This window comes from Rousettus aegyptiacus, unplaced genomic scaffold, assembly GCF_014176215.1.
Source record: "Rousettus aegyptiacus isolate mRouAeg1 unplaced genomic scaffold, mRouAeg1.p scaffold_m13_p_15, whole genome shotgun sequence".
Classification (NCBI taxonomy): Eukaryota; Metazoa; Chordata; class Mammalia; order Chiroptera; family Pteropodidae; genus Rousettus; species Rousettus aegyptiacus.
Window position 1 is genome coordinate 23,682,233 of NW_023416290.1, and position 13,980 is coordinate 23,696,212.

Sequence of the window (13,980 nt, forward strand, 5' to 3'; positions counted from 1 at the left end):
ATGCCTTTATCATAAAAGGTCCACATTAAGTAAACCATTTTCATCAGTTCAAAGTCAAAGCTGTTTATCATGGCAAAATTATAATTAATCCTGAGTCAAAAGGAAGATTCTTTCACACACAAAATTGAAGGAAACATTTCTAGCATTAATAATCACTTTTATGTAGTTATTTACTTACAAAAGTATCCATCTCAAAGTCGTCTGAATTTTGAAAAGTTCTATGATTTCATGCACAGTAAAATTTATGTACAATACAAATTAAACAGGCTTTTTTTATTATTCCACTGTTGATTGATTTGATATGAGGTAACCATTCTGATTTAATTGCCTTACTCTGAAAAATCCCTTAGGGGAAAGCAATCCTGTGTCTATTCAATACAAGCAACAAAAAAACTACAAATAGAAATTTCAATTTGCCTTGAAATGTGATTAGCTGACTGTATGAGGCCTTGTTGCTGAAGTCTGAAAATACTAAGTTCAAAAACTTCACAAGAATTTAAATACCACCCTAAAATTGACCAGGATGTTGACAAAACATGCCCCTAATAAATATCTTGCTGTCTCTAAGAAACATTTGCATCACCTTATGGGAAGGTTAACTTTGTAGCCACCTCTCTTAAAGAAGTGAGTTTCAGATAACAATACATTTGGAAATTTTCTACTAAAAGAATAGCATGGAGGAAAAAACTTGGGGAGGGGGATAATGGAAGGAGATCACCTCACAAAATTTTCATAGCAGGTTAACGAATTTTGGCCTGATTTGACTCTTTAATTTCTGTGGTATTGGTCTTACTCCATATTTTGCACTTTAAGCAAACATGGTTGATGGGTTCTAGGTCTGAAGCCTGTGAATTAAGAACTAATCAGTTCATCTTTAGGTTCTCCCTAACAAGCTCCTAGTGTATGATGTTTGCAGGGACACCTGGACAGGACAAAAACGTGTTCCCCACCAGTAGCATACTATTCCCCAAGACATCCCAGCAGGGCAGCCCTTCAGAAGACCTAGTAGGAAGTTAGCAGACCTACCAGAAGAGACATGTGGTGCCCACAGCTTCTCTTATTAACTACTGACAATCACTCTTTTGCTCTATATCTTTTGAAATGAGCACTGGCAACAATCTCTATGAATTAAATATTTGCTACAACTTTGTAATCTAACAAAAGCCACTAGGGTTTTGATCGGCCGGAGGAGACGAAAATGAGGGTGAGATTGAGCCAAAGTGAAGTATAAAACAGGCTTTATTAGGGTCTGCTGGCGAGGTTCTCTGGTCCCGAGGAAAGGGGCCAGAGAAGTCGCATGCGTCTGGGGTATAGGCGCGGTTTTTAAAGGTTTTGGCCCAGGATGTCGGTGGGGTTACAGGGTGGGGACTTTTCTGTTTGGCTGATCTCAGGATGTCGATGGGGTTAGAGGGCAGGGACTTCTCTGTTTAGCTGATCTCGCCACCCAGGAAGCCTCTGCTGTAACTTTGGTCGTGAGCCGTCAGCCATCTTAGGTATTGAGCCACCTTCTCGCTGGCGTAATGGCGCCCATGAGCAACCGAACAGGTTTCTCAGGTGAGTATAATTAGAATAGATCTATTCCTTCCCATCTGTTCTCTATAATCTCCTGAGAAATGTCACAGCTGCTAGACAAGAGGACATATAGGAGTACCATTCAACCAGAAAATTGTTGGAAAGTCATAATCACTATCATTTTATATTGCTTAACTGTTCTGAGGGAACTTGCTTTAGGATAATATAGTCCCTGCCTTCACCAAGCATCCCTGATTCCAGTTTCAAACAGCATCCCAATCCTTCCTTCAACAAATGAAACAAGAAAATCAGAGACCTCAACACTGGAACTATTTTATTTTGGATTGTTACTCACAATTGGCAGAATTTTTCTGCTTTCAGTTTAACAATGACAATATGTATACAATAAAATAATTTGTATTCAAAGGCATTTTTCTCTCTGAAGTTAAAAAAATAGATACATTAGAGAATACCATAGATTTTGTACTCTTGGATGAGCTAACCTATTTTATGCTGTTCTAATTCAACAAGGGTGTTCCATCTGTGGTTAAGAGGAGTAGAAAGTCCTCCCACATTAAAGTTATAAGAACTATCCTTTGTTTGCAGTCACAGGCCCTGTCTTTCAAATAAGAATCAATTTTACTGGGATATTTTCCAGAAAAGCATGATTGGGCTGTACCCCACAGTCAAGTGGCAGTTGTCAGTCTCTCTGTTTGGGAGGATTCCTCTATAACTAGCTCAAAAATTGCCAGTGCCTTTCCTCAGATTCCACTGACAGCATCCACCCCTACCCCCAAGAATGAATGGTGAGAAAAAGAAAAAGAAAAAAACAAAAACCTTCCAAGTTCCTCTTGCTTTCAGTAACATCACCAAAAATTTAAAGAGATTTTCTTGCCTACTCCCTTCTGGTGTCAGAGCAAAAGGATTGACAACCAAGAGAGACTCAGCCATAAAAGCAAGCTCCTCATCTTCCTGTACCCCTTAAAACAATGGTCTGAAAAACACACCTGCTAATTCTTGAAGCTCCTCCAAGTTCCCCTAGAGCTGTCTGCTTGAAGAACTTAAGCTTCCCTTGGTGTAATGCTCACCACCCAAAGGTTCCTATGCGTAGCGTGCGCAACTTATTTTTAGACCTTGATGATTCACAGTGCCGTCTCTGAAAGGGGCTGTGAACCCAAAAGACAGCAAATTAGACAGAAAATTAGAACTCCGACGTCAATGGGAGCATAGTTTTGCAACGTGCCTGGCCAGGACCCTCCAAGTGGGACTGCGAGCCCCAGCCCCAGGAGTCAATAGGCGGTCAGCCCAGTCGTTGCTATGGCCACATAGTATGTTTGCAAAACGCAAGCAGTCGGGAGCCAATCAGAGACCTGCCGAGGCATTGCTATGGCAACTCTGAGTGTTAGGGCAGCGCACGCGCCGAGCTGTGGAGACCCGGCTGGCTTCCCTAAGCCTCGGGCTCTCTAGGGTCCCGGCAGCCACGCGCCCCTGCACACCCCCGCAGCCGGATATCCTGAGCACCCGGCATGAACCGCAAGAAGCTGCAGAAGTTGACTGAAACCTTAACTAAAAATTGCAAGCATTGTAAGTAAGAATCGAGTGCGGGACGTCTCGTCTCGTATCCTACCCAGTGCCACTGTCCGCAGCTCAACCTGCTTCCCGCCTCCGAGCTTTGTGCCAGTGGAGCAACCTCCACCCCCACCGCTAAAGAGAAGTCTGGAAAGGAATATCCGGTGTTTGTTCCTTGGGGTGAACACCCACGCCTGCCAATGATCTTAAGGACCAGTGTTCAGGTGTCCAGGTATCTAGTACTACACTCATACAAGTACCCTTATTTGCTTCTGAAGCTCTCTTCTTAATTTACCTTTACATCATATAAACTTGACTTATATCCATGAGACACATGTGGCTTTTGCCTCAGACACAGGTGTAAAGTAAATACTAAAAACCATGAACTCAGGAAAGTAGCACAACCAACATACACCTGCTTCTTAGCTCTCTAGACTAGCAAATAAACTGGCAGGATCTAAGTTCTGGGAATTTACCGAAAGATCCATAGGGAGAAATGGTTATCAACGGCTGAACATCTTTAAGAAAAAAAATGTTCAGAGCAAGGAGATTTGTTTGGAAACCAAATTGCTTACCAAAGCTAAACACATGGTAAAGAATCTGTTCCCAACTTCAGACTTCCACTTTCCAGTTGCTGCTACAATGTTTTAATGTAGTTCTAGAGATTACAGGATCCTAGTACCTTCTAATCATATTTAATATCTAATGCAGTGAATAGTAAGAAATGCTTAGTGGAATGGTGCTACAAATAAAAAGTTATGTGTGTAAGCATGTTAAGCTTCTTAGAAAAAAGCATTAATATGGTTATTATAATCTGATGAGAGTTTAGTTCTGTTGTTTTTCTTAAAATGCTTTCATTTCTGGGGAAAAAAACAGACCTTAAAACATCTAGTAAACATTTTGAATAAACATTGTAGTAACTGCTATACACAATGCTGAATTTAATTTAGACCCTGTTCAGTAAATTTGCAACATATTGCAAACAGACCTCTGAACAATCAAAAGATGAGTGTATTAAAATATAAGTGTAAATATAACAGGAAAAACAGTCAACAATTTGGCTTTTTGTACCTACATAAAAAATTTAAAGTGATCCTTTAAAACTGATGATTGCTGATTAGATTCTATACAAAAAAATGTTACAAGTCGTGGACATTATACTAATTTTAAATTTCTTTAAACAGAGTACCTTTCCCCTTAAGTCATATTTCCTTTTAGTTGCCAGATGATAATCCCACCAAGATAAAATGGATAAATTTTGTAGAATCAGAGAAGAAATTATTTTACATGATCATCTAGTTAACCCACCATTCTACAGATATGATCTGCAGAACAAACTGAGACAAATCCAAAAAGATGAAAAGCCATTCTTGACTCTCCATTAATTTCATTTAGTATTGTATTCTAGAATTTAAGAAAATTTCAGCAAGAAAAATTTTTGTGTAGTTAATCTTGGATCCTTTGGGTAATACATTAATCTAATATTCTTTAATTTTTATTTCAGCCAAGATGGAAAAATGACTATTCAGCATCCCATTTGTTAGCATTTTATATATGTGAACAGCGTGAATCATTCTTCATACAGGCTTTTCTTCCCCAACCACTAACAGCTCTTTTTACATTTAGAGCGTTTTTATTGTGGTTAAATACACAACATAAAATTTACTGTTTTAACTATTTTAAGTGTACAGCTCTGTGGCACATTCTCATTATTGTGCAACTGTTACCATCATCTCCACCTTCAGAACTTTTTCATTTCCAACTGAAACTATGCACCCATTAAACTGTAACTCCCCATTTCCCGCTTCCTCCAACCCCTGACAACCACCATTTTACTTTCTGTCTGAATTTCACCACTCTAGATACATCATATAAGTGAAATGATTCAATATTTGTCTCTCTTTCTCTCCCTCTTTTTTTCTTTTTTTGGTCTGGCTTATTACATTTCTTTGTAATGTCTTCAGGTTTTGTCCACATTGTAGCATGTATTAAAATCTCCTTAATATTGAATAATATTTCATTATATGTATATACCACATTTTGTTTGTTTATCTATCTTTCAATGGACACGGGTTGCTTCCACCTTTTGGCTATTGTGAATAATGTTGTTATGAACTTTAATATACAAGTATATGAGTCCCTACTTTCAATTCTTTTGGGTATATAATCAGAAGTGGAATCACTGAATTACAGTATTTCTGTGTTTAATGTCTTGAAGAACAGACATACCATTCTCTACAGTAACAGCTCTTTTAAACATTATAATGATTATATGCTTGTCTACAATTTAGTCAATTTATTTACTAAATCATTTATTTTCTAAAGTCTTCGATATTCCTCTTTCTGGTACCCCAAACCAGAAATCACATTCAAGCCTGTCCTGACCTGTAAGATTAGATGTGACTTCTCCATTCCTATGTTCTGTTTTCTTTTACATGCACATAGACTGCATCCTTGTTTTTAAAACTATTCAACCAGAATTTTGTCTTGTTTTAAAATAAAATCATTATGAAACTCACTTTAATATTCTTAATGCTGGGCAGTAACTTTTCTACTTACACCAAATAGGGATTGGAACACAAATACTTAGCTCAATGTTTATGCAATTATGTGTGTGGGCAAATGTACAGGTGTGTGTATAGCCTTTCAATAAAAATTTCCTTCCTCTAAAGTACTACTGAATAGTTGCATATTAATTTACACATCATCTGCAACAAGAACCATAATGGGTTCTGGCATATGTTTAAATTCTTTGTTATTGGAAAATATGTGATTCTGGTTTACAAAATCTGGATTATAATTTCACTAAGGTAATGTGAAATGAAAGTTATTGCCCAGTTTTGTGGGATCCTGGTATCTATTTCCAGGCAAAGGTTAATATATAAATCTCACAAATGCCTATAATCAAAATGCTGGGGGAAAAGATACTGTTCTTAAACACTACCATGCTTACCTTGATTCATACTATATTGCCTTGTAAAATTTAAAATCTGATCCACAATGATTATTCAGGTAAATTGACTAATATTATTTTCCCATTTTCTAAGCATGACTGAACTTGTCTGTTTAATATTTGAGGGAGGGCTTTATTTTTTTTCATTTTAGTGGAGAATTCTCTGTAGTAGTCATTCTCTATTAACTTAAGGGTCATGTGTCTCAGAAAGGATAGTCTTCTATTGACAACTACATGTCTGAGGTCTTCAGTAGGGTTTATCTAAAACCTCATTAATGTAAAAAAATAATAATAAAATAAATAAAAACTCATTAATGTAAAATTTAAGTTAGAAAGTAAAGATTAAAAGACATTTTTGTTATATCTTAATTTTATTCTTCCACAGTTAATAAATTTGAAGTGAAATGTCTTATAAATTTTTTTTATAACTTGGTGGGAGATGTAACAGAGCGGCAAGGTGTGGTCATTGGACTAGATCGTAATGCATTTCGAAACATCTTACATGTGACATTTGGAATGACAGATGACATGATTATGGACAGAGGTAAGAAAATGCACAGTGTTTAAGTGAGCCAAATTTAGCCATAACTGAAAAAAAAAATTGGAGTTTGGACATACATTTTGTAAGAGCTTAATTTCTATATTCCCAATTTCACTTAAATATAAAATTTTATATTTATGTTCAAGAGAAGAATAGAGAAGGAAATAGTATCCACTCTATTTAATGTATTTAAGAAGACAAAGTAAACTTGGATAATTAGGTTTCCCTCACTTATAATAGAAAACCCAAAATATTTCTTTTTTTACTCAATAAATATAATAATGAAAAGAATAAAAAAAGAACATTTAAGTTTACTTATATCATTGGAAGTATCTCAATAAAAATTAAGATAGTTCTACCTATCATGTAAGAGCATTACTTTTTTAAGTAACAAAAATATAAAATTATATATTTTATATTGAATTATGAATATATTCAATATACTAATATATTTACATGTCAGTAAGTTATTTAGTAATATATCTATATACTCAGAATTTACTTTGTTCCCACAAGTTATGAAGGGAAAGTGTGAAGTTTAAATAAAAGACTGTTCCATTGCTACAATATTTTAGTGTCCTTTGTCAAATGAGAATGTTGGTCTATATGAAACTGAAGTTTTGTTGAAATTTTAAAAGTGAGTAGTATCAACCTAGATACGTTACTGAGAATAAAAATGCAGCACAAGTATTATATTGTACTTCTCTCTTTTTAGTATTTCGAGGTTTTGATAAAGACAATGATGGTTGTGTGAGCGTTTCAGAATGGATTGTTGGATTGTCATTGTTTCTTCGAGGAACTTTGGAAGAAAAAATGAAATGTAAGATATCAGGTTATCTGATTGGTTTGTGCATTATAATTAACATATCTAAAGAATTTAAGTCATTGTCTTCCAACCCAGCCACTGAAGTAGGTTTTCTATTGGTCAATTGGTTTGAATTCCCATTAGCTTCTTTTATGGAGCAAATTCAAGTCAATGATAAGGTTTGAAAAAATTAATGAAAAGGAAAAAATCAAGATATTTCGAAAAATAGTTCATGCCAGCGAGACTGCATAGGCATATACTACAGATGCTAATTATGTACATATGTATTTATGTATTAAGGTATTAAGTAATTTACATATTTCATTACCTGAATTGTAACCACAAAAGTAGAGAACATTGATTCAAGTATTCTGATTCTTAGTTAATTCTTAATTCTGATGAACTCTGTTTAAGTCATATTTCAAGCAGTTTTCCAATTTTTTCAAGATGAAAATGTTTAAATTATTGTTTTTTGACATGCTTTTCCATTGCTGAGTGTAATGAAACTTTTTTCTAAGGATTTTTGAATATATTCAACAAGTATACAATAAGCATTTATTATGGAAATTAGATTTTGGTAAGGCCTGTGGGATTGATAAGAACACCAACAAACCTTGGCCTTGGAAACTTTATCAGATCAAATGTTACCCTGACAATAGTATTAAATTCATAATTGTTTTTTTTTAAAGATTGTTTTGAAGTGTTTGATTTGAATGGTGATGGATTTATTTCAAAGGAGGAAATGTTCCACATGTTGAAGAACAGCCTTCTCAAACAGCCATCTGAAGAAGACCCTGATGAAGGAATTAAAGATCTAGTTGAGATAACACTTAAGAAAATGGTAAATATGGATAATTTAGAGCTTTATATTGAAATTTACAAGCCAGACAAGGTATAGAAATAAGAATATTATAGTAACTATAAGTTTCCTGCTTGGTAAAATCAAACACTTAGATTGTATTCTTTTATTATAATATTAAAAGTTCTTTTCAATTTCACTGTTTATTTTTTTTTCTAACATCTTTTTAAAATTTAATTAACACTTGATCATGAAAAAGCAGTTGTGTTTGTGATAAGTATTTTACATGTCGACTGACACATGGCTGGTCATCCCCCTGAACCACCCCCAGGATCATGATCATGATGGGAAGCTGTCCTTCTCAGACTATGAACAAGCCGTAAGAGAAGAGACTCTTCTACTGGAAGCTTTTGGACCATGTCTACCTGATCCAAAGGTAAAGAAAGATATTACTTTCACTGGACAGTGATCAAAATATAAGGTAGGATCAATAATCCAGGAATTGTTGTTTTGGTGAGTGATGGATTAAATGAATCACATTCACCCATAGAGAATAGCTTCTAAACAGAAAAAAACTCACTGAAGAACATGGTGGTTCATTTTATAGTACTATAATAGCCCAATTCTATTTTTTATTCATTATCATTTATTTATGTAAGAAACAATTATTGAAATGTAACATGTGCCAGAAGCACAGATGAAAGGCTCAATGGCAACACTCAAGGGCTAATATTTTCCTGGGAAAAACCAGCATGAAAATAATTATTCAACAGTATGATAAGTATAATTATAATTATGGTAAATGACTTATATAGTGCTTCATCGATGCCAGACAATGTCATAAGTGCAATGCCCCACATCACTTTATTTAATCCCTCTAACAATCCTGTGAAGTAGGTAGTATTATTATACCCATTTTACAGATGATGAAACTGAGGCTTGGAGAGTTTAGGCAATTTGTCCAAGTTCATGCACCAGTTATACAATACCCTGGCTACCCTGGTGCCAAAGTCCATAGAGATATGCATAGAACATTGTGAAAGTCGTGAAGAAGGCATAAGGTAGCTGTATGGAGTGACAAGTGAATGGCTGATGGGACAGGAAGGCTTACCTGGGCTTTTAAGGACCCCATGGTCAGCTAGATCAATATATGGATGAATAATTTAAGCAAAGGGAATGACATATAAGAGGGACAGGGAAGGAGGGAGGGAGAGAGAGACAGAGATGACAGAGACAGAGACACAGAGAGAGAGAGAGATGAATCTGTATTAGAAAAGCATTTGGTATGGTATGAGACCAATGATAAGGTTGGATATGCATAGAAAAGTCAAGTCCAATGGAGCCTGAAGCTTGAATTTTGTCCTGAAGGTCATGAGAATTGATTGGAAAATTTTAAGCAGGTAGAATGATGTGATATATAAATATTACCACATACCTTCCCCACCCCAGTCACCAATCTATATCTTCAGACTATGTCCGTTAGATGATCTCAATAAATTTTTGATTTCCTCCCAATCTATCCCTCCTCCAGTCTTTCCTATCGCAATAAATGACACCCCCATAAATTCAGTTGTTCAGTCAAAAATCTAGGATTCACCTTTAATTTTTCTCTTATACCTTCATTAGCTGGTCCTTCCAAATATATCCTTGAATATAATTCCTTTTCTACACATATCTTGACAACCAACCTAGCCTAGATAATTAGCTCTCTTGCTTCCACTGTTGTCTCTCTGCTGACTCTTGTACATAATATCTAGTATATTTAAAAACACAAATGCTATCATGCTCCTCCATTGCTTGAAACTCCCAAGTGAATTCTGACATCTGTACAGTGGTCCCTTTCTCTTTCCAACCATGTTTCTTACTATCTCCCAATCTCCCTTGCCTTTGGAGCTACCTCAATCTCCTCTCTGTTCCTCTCTAGTTACCTCTGCACTTACTCTAGCCTTCTGTTGTCTATAACATCCTTTCCCCAGACCTTCACGTGCCTCGGACTCTCACTTTAAGTCTTTGCTTAAATGCCATTTCCTCATTATGCTCAAATGCCACTGACCAACTTAACTACTACCACCCTCCATCCCCTGACCTTGCTTATTTTCTTCATAGTTCTTTTTACAAAGCATACATTTACTCATTTACTTATCATCTGTCTCAGCATGTAGGTGTAAGCTTCCTGAGGGTGAGAACTTGGTCTTTTTACAACATATTTTCCCATATGCTATGTATAGCACATAATAGGTACCTAATAAATGATGAGTGGATGGATGGATGGATGGTTGGATAGATCTCAGAAGTGCCTAATGGAGAGTTCTGGATCTTTCTCCTTCCACCTCCTCAAGAACTACTTCATCACTTACCTTTATCTTTACCCTACATTTTCAGCCTCTTCCCTCACTATTTAGACCTTCTTTTCAGGATTTAAACAGATTTAAATCTGTCCCACTTTGAAAAGAAAAGGAAAAGGAAATAAAGAGTGGAAGAAAAGGAGGAATGTAAAAAGGAGGGAAGGAGGGAGGAAGAACAAGGAGAAAACTTACCTTAATTCCATACCTACTTCTGTTTTCTGCCCAATGGCTTGCTTTTCACAGCCAAGTGTCTTAAAAGAATTGTCCATATTTACAACCTATACTACCATCACTTATCTACTTCTGAAACTGCTCTTGCTGAGGTCACCACACCCTCCTTGTTAATAAATCTCAAGTGTTCAACTTTTGGGTTCTTGTCTTAGTAGACTACATTTCTTCCCTACCCCCAGATGTCAGTCCAGCTTTTCCTGCTCCAGGAAGCATCTTCACTACCTGCCACAGCCTGTCTGTGACATAATTAGTCCTCCAGGCCACCCAAAGTCTACTGTGTGTTTACTTTATTTCAAACCTTACTGCAATAAATTAAACTCACCAGTTTCTGGATAGTCCTGGCCACTAGGCTGCAGCCTCCTAGAGAGTTGGGTTATGTAGTCTTACTTATCTTTGTAGCCCATACCAAGCATTGTGCTTTCAATATAGTAAATAGTGTTGCCATCTGTTTGTGGGGAAAAAAAATGTGTGGACATCACAAGTTCTTGATTTTCACTTTTCATCAGTTATCTTATGTCTCTTCAAACATGAAGGACACACAGAATATTTTGTTTTCTTCTTCTGTTTTTTGGAAGTTTGTACTAATTTGAATACTTTAATTTTACAGAGCCAGATGGAATTTGAAGCCCAAGTGTTCAAAGATCCAAATGAATTCAATGATATGTGAATACCTAAATGTCTGTGTTATCGCAAATGAGAAAAGAAAAGGTGTATATGTATTGTGTTTTTTCTACTTAGCTCAGGAAGATGATGTTGAATTGTATGTTTGGCATGGGGGATTGTGTTCACTTACATAGTATCATTCAACTTTGGTGTAAAAACCAAGTAGATGGAAAACAAGACATTCCTTATTAGATGTTGCCGGGTTTGGCAAGACAAGTTAACATTGCTAGAAATATTTTATACCTACACAATCTGTTGAAGCATATAACTGTCATAAAGCTTTTATAATTATGAAATGAATAGAGAGATTATATAATCATGAATTATTTTTCATGTCAAAAAAATACTGAGCACAAATTTAAAAATCATTGAAACTACTGAATTTCCTTTGGAGCAGTAAATGATTAAGATAGCATCAAATTATACTGGCATTTAGCATTAACTACCTTTCTGCTAGGTCCTGAGGAAGATTCAGGGAGATGAAAGTAACATGTAACCTATTTTAACATGATCTATATTATTGTTTGAGGCTTTGCCATAACAACCTGACTGAATTGTGTCTGAGGGCAGGGGTCTCATCACGATCTTCATTATCTCTGTCGTAGCAGGTACTACAGTCCTCTGCACAGAATGGACAGTCAATAAATACCATGTACAAAGTACTACAAGATAAACCCAAACTCTTCCTGAGTAGTGTAAGAAGTGTCATTTCTTGAGTTTAATGACTGATTTATGGGCACAGCTTTCTGTTTGTCTCTGGAGTCATTCCTGATGCCCAATGACCATCATTGCAATCAGTTGTGAAGCCCCTTCTCTGTTCTGGCTTCCTCTGTTTCTCCACCTCAACTCATTCTTTGCTTTCATATCTGGGCGTACCTCGCTGGTATCCCCCACTGCCTGGGAGTCCCTTCATGTACTCGCTTTTCAGGGATCTTATCACACATGTGCCCCACCAGCCATAAATTCCTGAAGACAGACTTGCCTTCCCTTCTGCCCTGTACTATCCAGCAGATGCCTATGGGCATTGGATGGAAGCATGAGAAAGATGGGGTCTAGTTATGTTCTATGATCTACTGTTTCCCTTGTTTGTAAACGCATACAAGCAGCTGATATCTCTTCTGTAAATATATAAATATTTAAATGCTACTTGAAAGTGGGGGAGGTAGACAAAGTAAAAGGGGTCAAATATGTGGTGACAGGAAGAAATCTAATCATGGGTGGTGAACACATATTGCAACTTACTGTCGATTCATACACTTGAAACTCTTTGGATTTTTTAAATCAATGTTACCATAATAAATAATTTTTTTTTCAAAAAAAAGCTATAAAAAAATAAAAAATAAAGGCTACTCGGATGTTAAATACTTTTTATTAGTACATATACATTATTAAGCTTAAGCAAAAGAATATGTTGTATAAAAAAATAGACTTACAAATAAATGGATTAAGTAATCCTATAAAATAAATATTTTACTAAGTATTTTCTTAAAATTTTAGATTGTTATATCTCCTCAGGCAAGGAAAACAAAAAATAAATAAATAAACAAATGGGACTGCATCAAACTAAAGAGTTTTGCACAGCAAAGAAAACCATCAACAAAAAAAGATGACCTACTGAATGGGAGAAGATATTTGCCTACGATACATTTGATAAAGGGTTAATATCCAAAATTTATAAAGAACTCACACAACTTAACACCAAGCAAACAAACATTCCAATTTAAAAATGAGCAGAGGACCTGAATAGGCATTTCTTCAAAGAGGACATATAGATAGCCAACAAATGTATGAAAAGATGCTCAGGGTCACTAATTATCAGAGATACCACCTCACACCTATCAGAATGGCTGTCATCAACAAATCAGAAGACGACTGTTGATGAGGATGTGGAGAAAAGGGAAGCCTCATGCACTGTTAGTTGGATTGTGAGTTGGTACAGCCACTATGGAAAACAGTTTGGTAGTCCCTCAAAAAATTAAAAACAAAACTATCTAATGACCCAGAAGTTGCACTTCTGTATATTTATACCAAAAAATCCCCCCACTATTGCTAAAAGATATATGCACCCCTATGTTCACTGCAGCACTATTTACAATAGTCAAGATATGGAAGCAACTTAAGTGCCCATCAATAGATGATTGAATAAAGAATAAAGATGTGGCACATATATACAGTAGAATATTATTCAGCCATAAAAAATAAAATCTTACCATTTGAAATGACATGGATGGACCTAGAGGATATGATGCTAAGTAATAGTCAGACAGAAAAATACAAATAACATATAATTTCACTTATATGTGAAATCTAAGGAACAAAATAAACCAACAAATGAAAACAGACTCATAGATACAGAGAACAAACTGGTGATTGCTAGATGGGAAGGAGCTTTGGGAGCTTGGCAAAAACATTGAAGGAATTAAGAAGTACAAATTGGTAGTTACCAGATAGTCATGGGGTTGTTGTTGTGAAGTACGGCTTAAGAAATACAGTCAATAATACTGTAATAACTTACATAGTACCAGGTGGGTGCTAGAGTAACTAGTGGAATCACTTCATAAG

At 35.8% G+C, this 13,980-nt stretch overlaps 1 protein-coding gene across 2 annotated transcripts; it reads left to right on the top strand.

The window, feature by feature from the left end:
- Positions 1-2,929: 2,929 nt before the first annotated feature.
- EFCAB1 (EF-hand calcium binding domain 1) lies at positions 2,930-12,729 on the top strand. 2 transcript variants are annotated; one of them, XM_016151381.2, is made up of 6 exons: positions 2,930-3,096; positions 6,420-6,578; positions 7,291-7,395; positions 8,070-8,221; positions 8,511-8,615; positions 11,363-12,729. In XM_016151381.2, exons 1-6 carry the CDS (start codon positions 3,039-3,041, stop codon positions 11,420-11,422), a joined length of 639 nt encoding a protein of 212 aa, XP_016006867.2. In that variant the 5' UTR covers positions 2,930-3,038; the 3' UTR covers positions 11,423-12,729. The 2 variants fall into 2 exon arrangements, with proteins under 2 accessions (XP_016006867.2, XP_036088758.1); XM_036232865.1 differs by having other exon boundaries at positions 6,474-6,578.
- Positions 12,730-13,980: the final 1,251 nt, after the last annotated feature.

Coding starts and splice junctions, on each gene's coding strand:
- EFCAB1 (XM_016151381.2), top strand. CDS start 3,039: ATGAACCGCAAGAAGCTGCAGAAGTTGACTGAAACCTTAACTAAAAAT. Junction 3,097..6,419: donor AACTAAAAATTGCAAGCATT/GTAAGTAAGAAT, acceptor ATTCTTCCACAG/TTAATAAATTTGAAGTGAAA. Junction 6,579..7,290: donor TGACATGATTATGGACAGAG/GTAAGAAAATGC, acceptor CTCTCTTTTTAG/TATTTCGAGGTTTTGATAAA.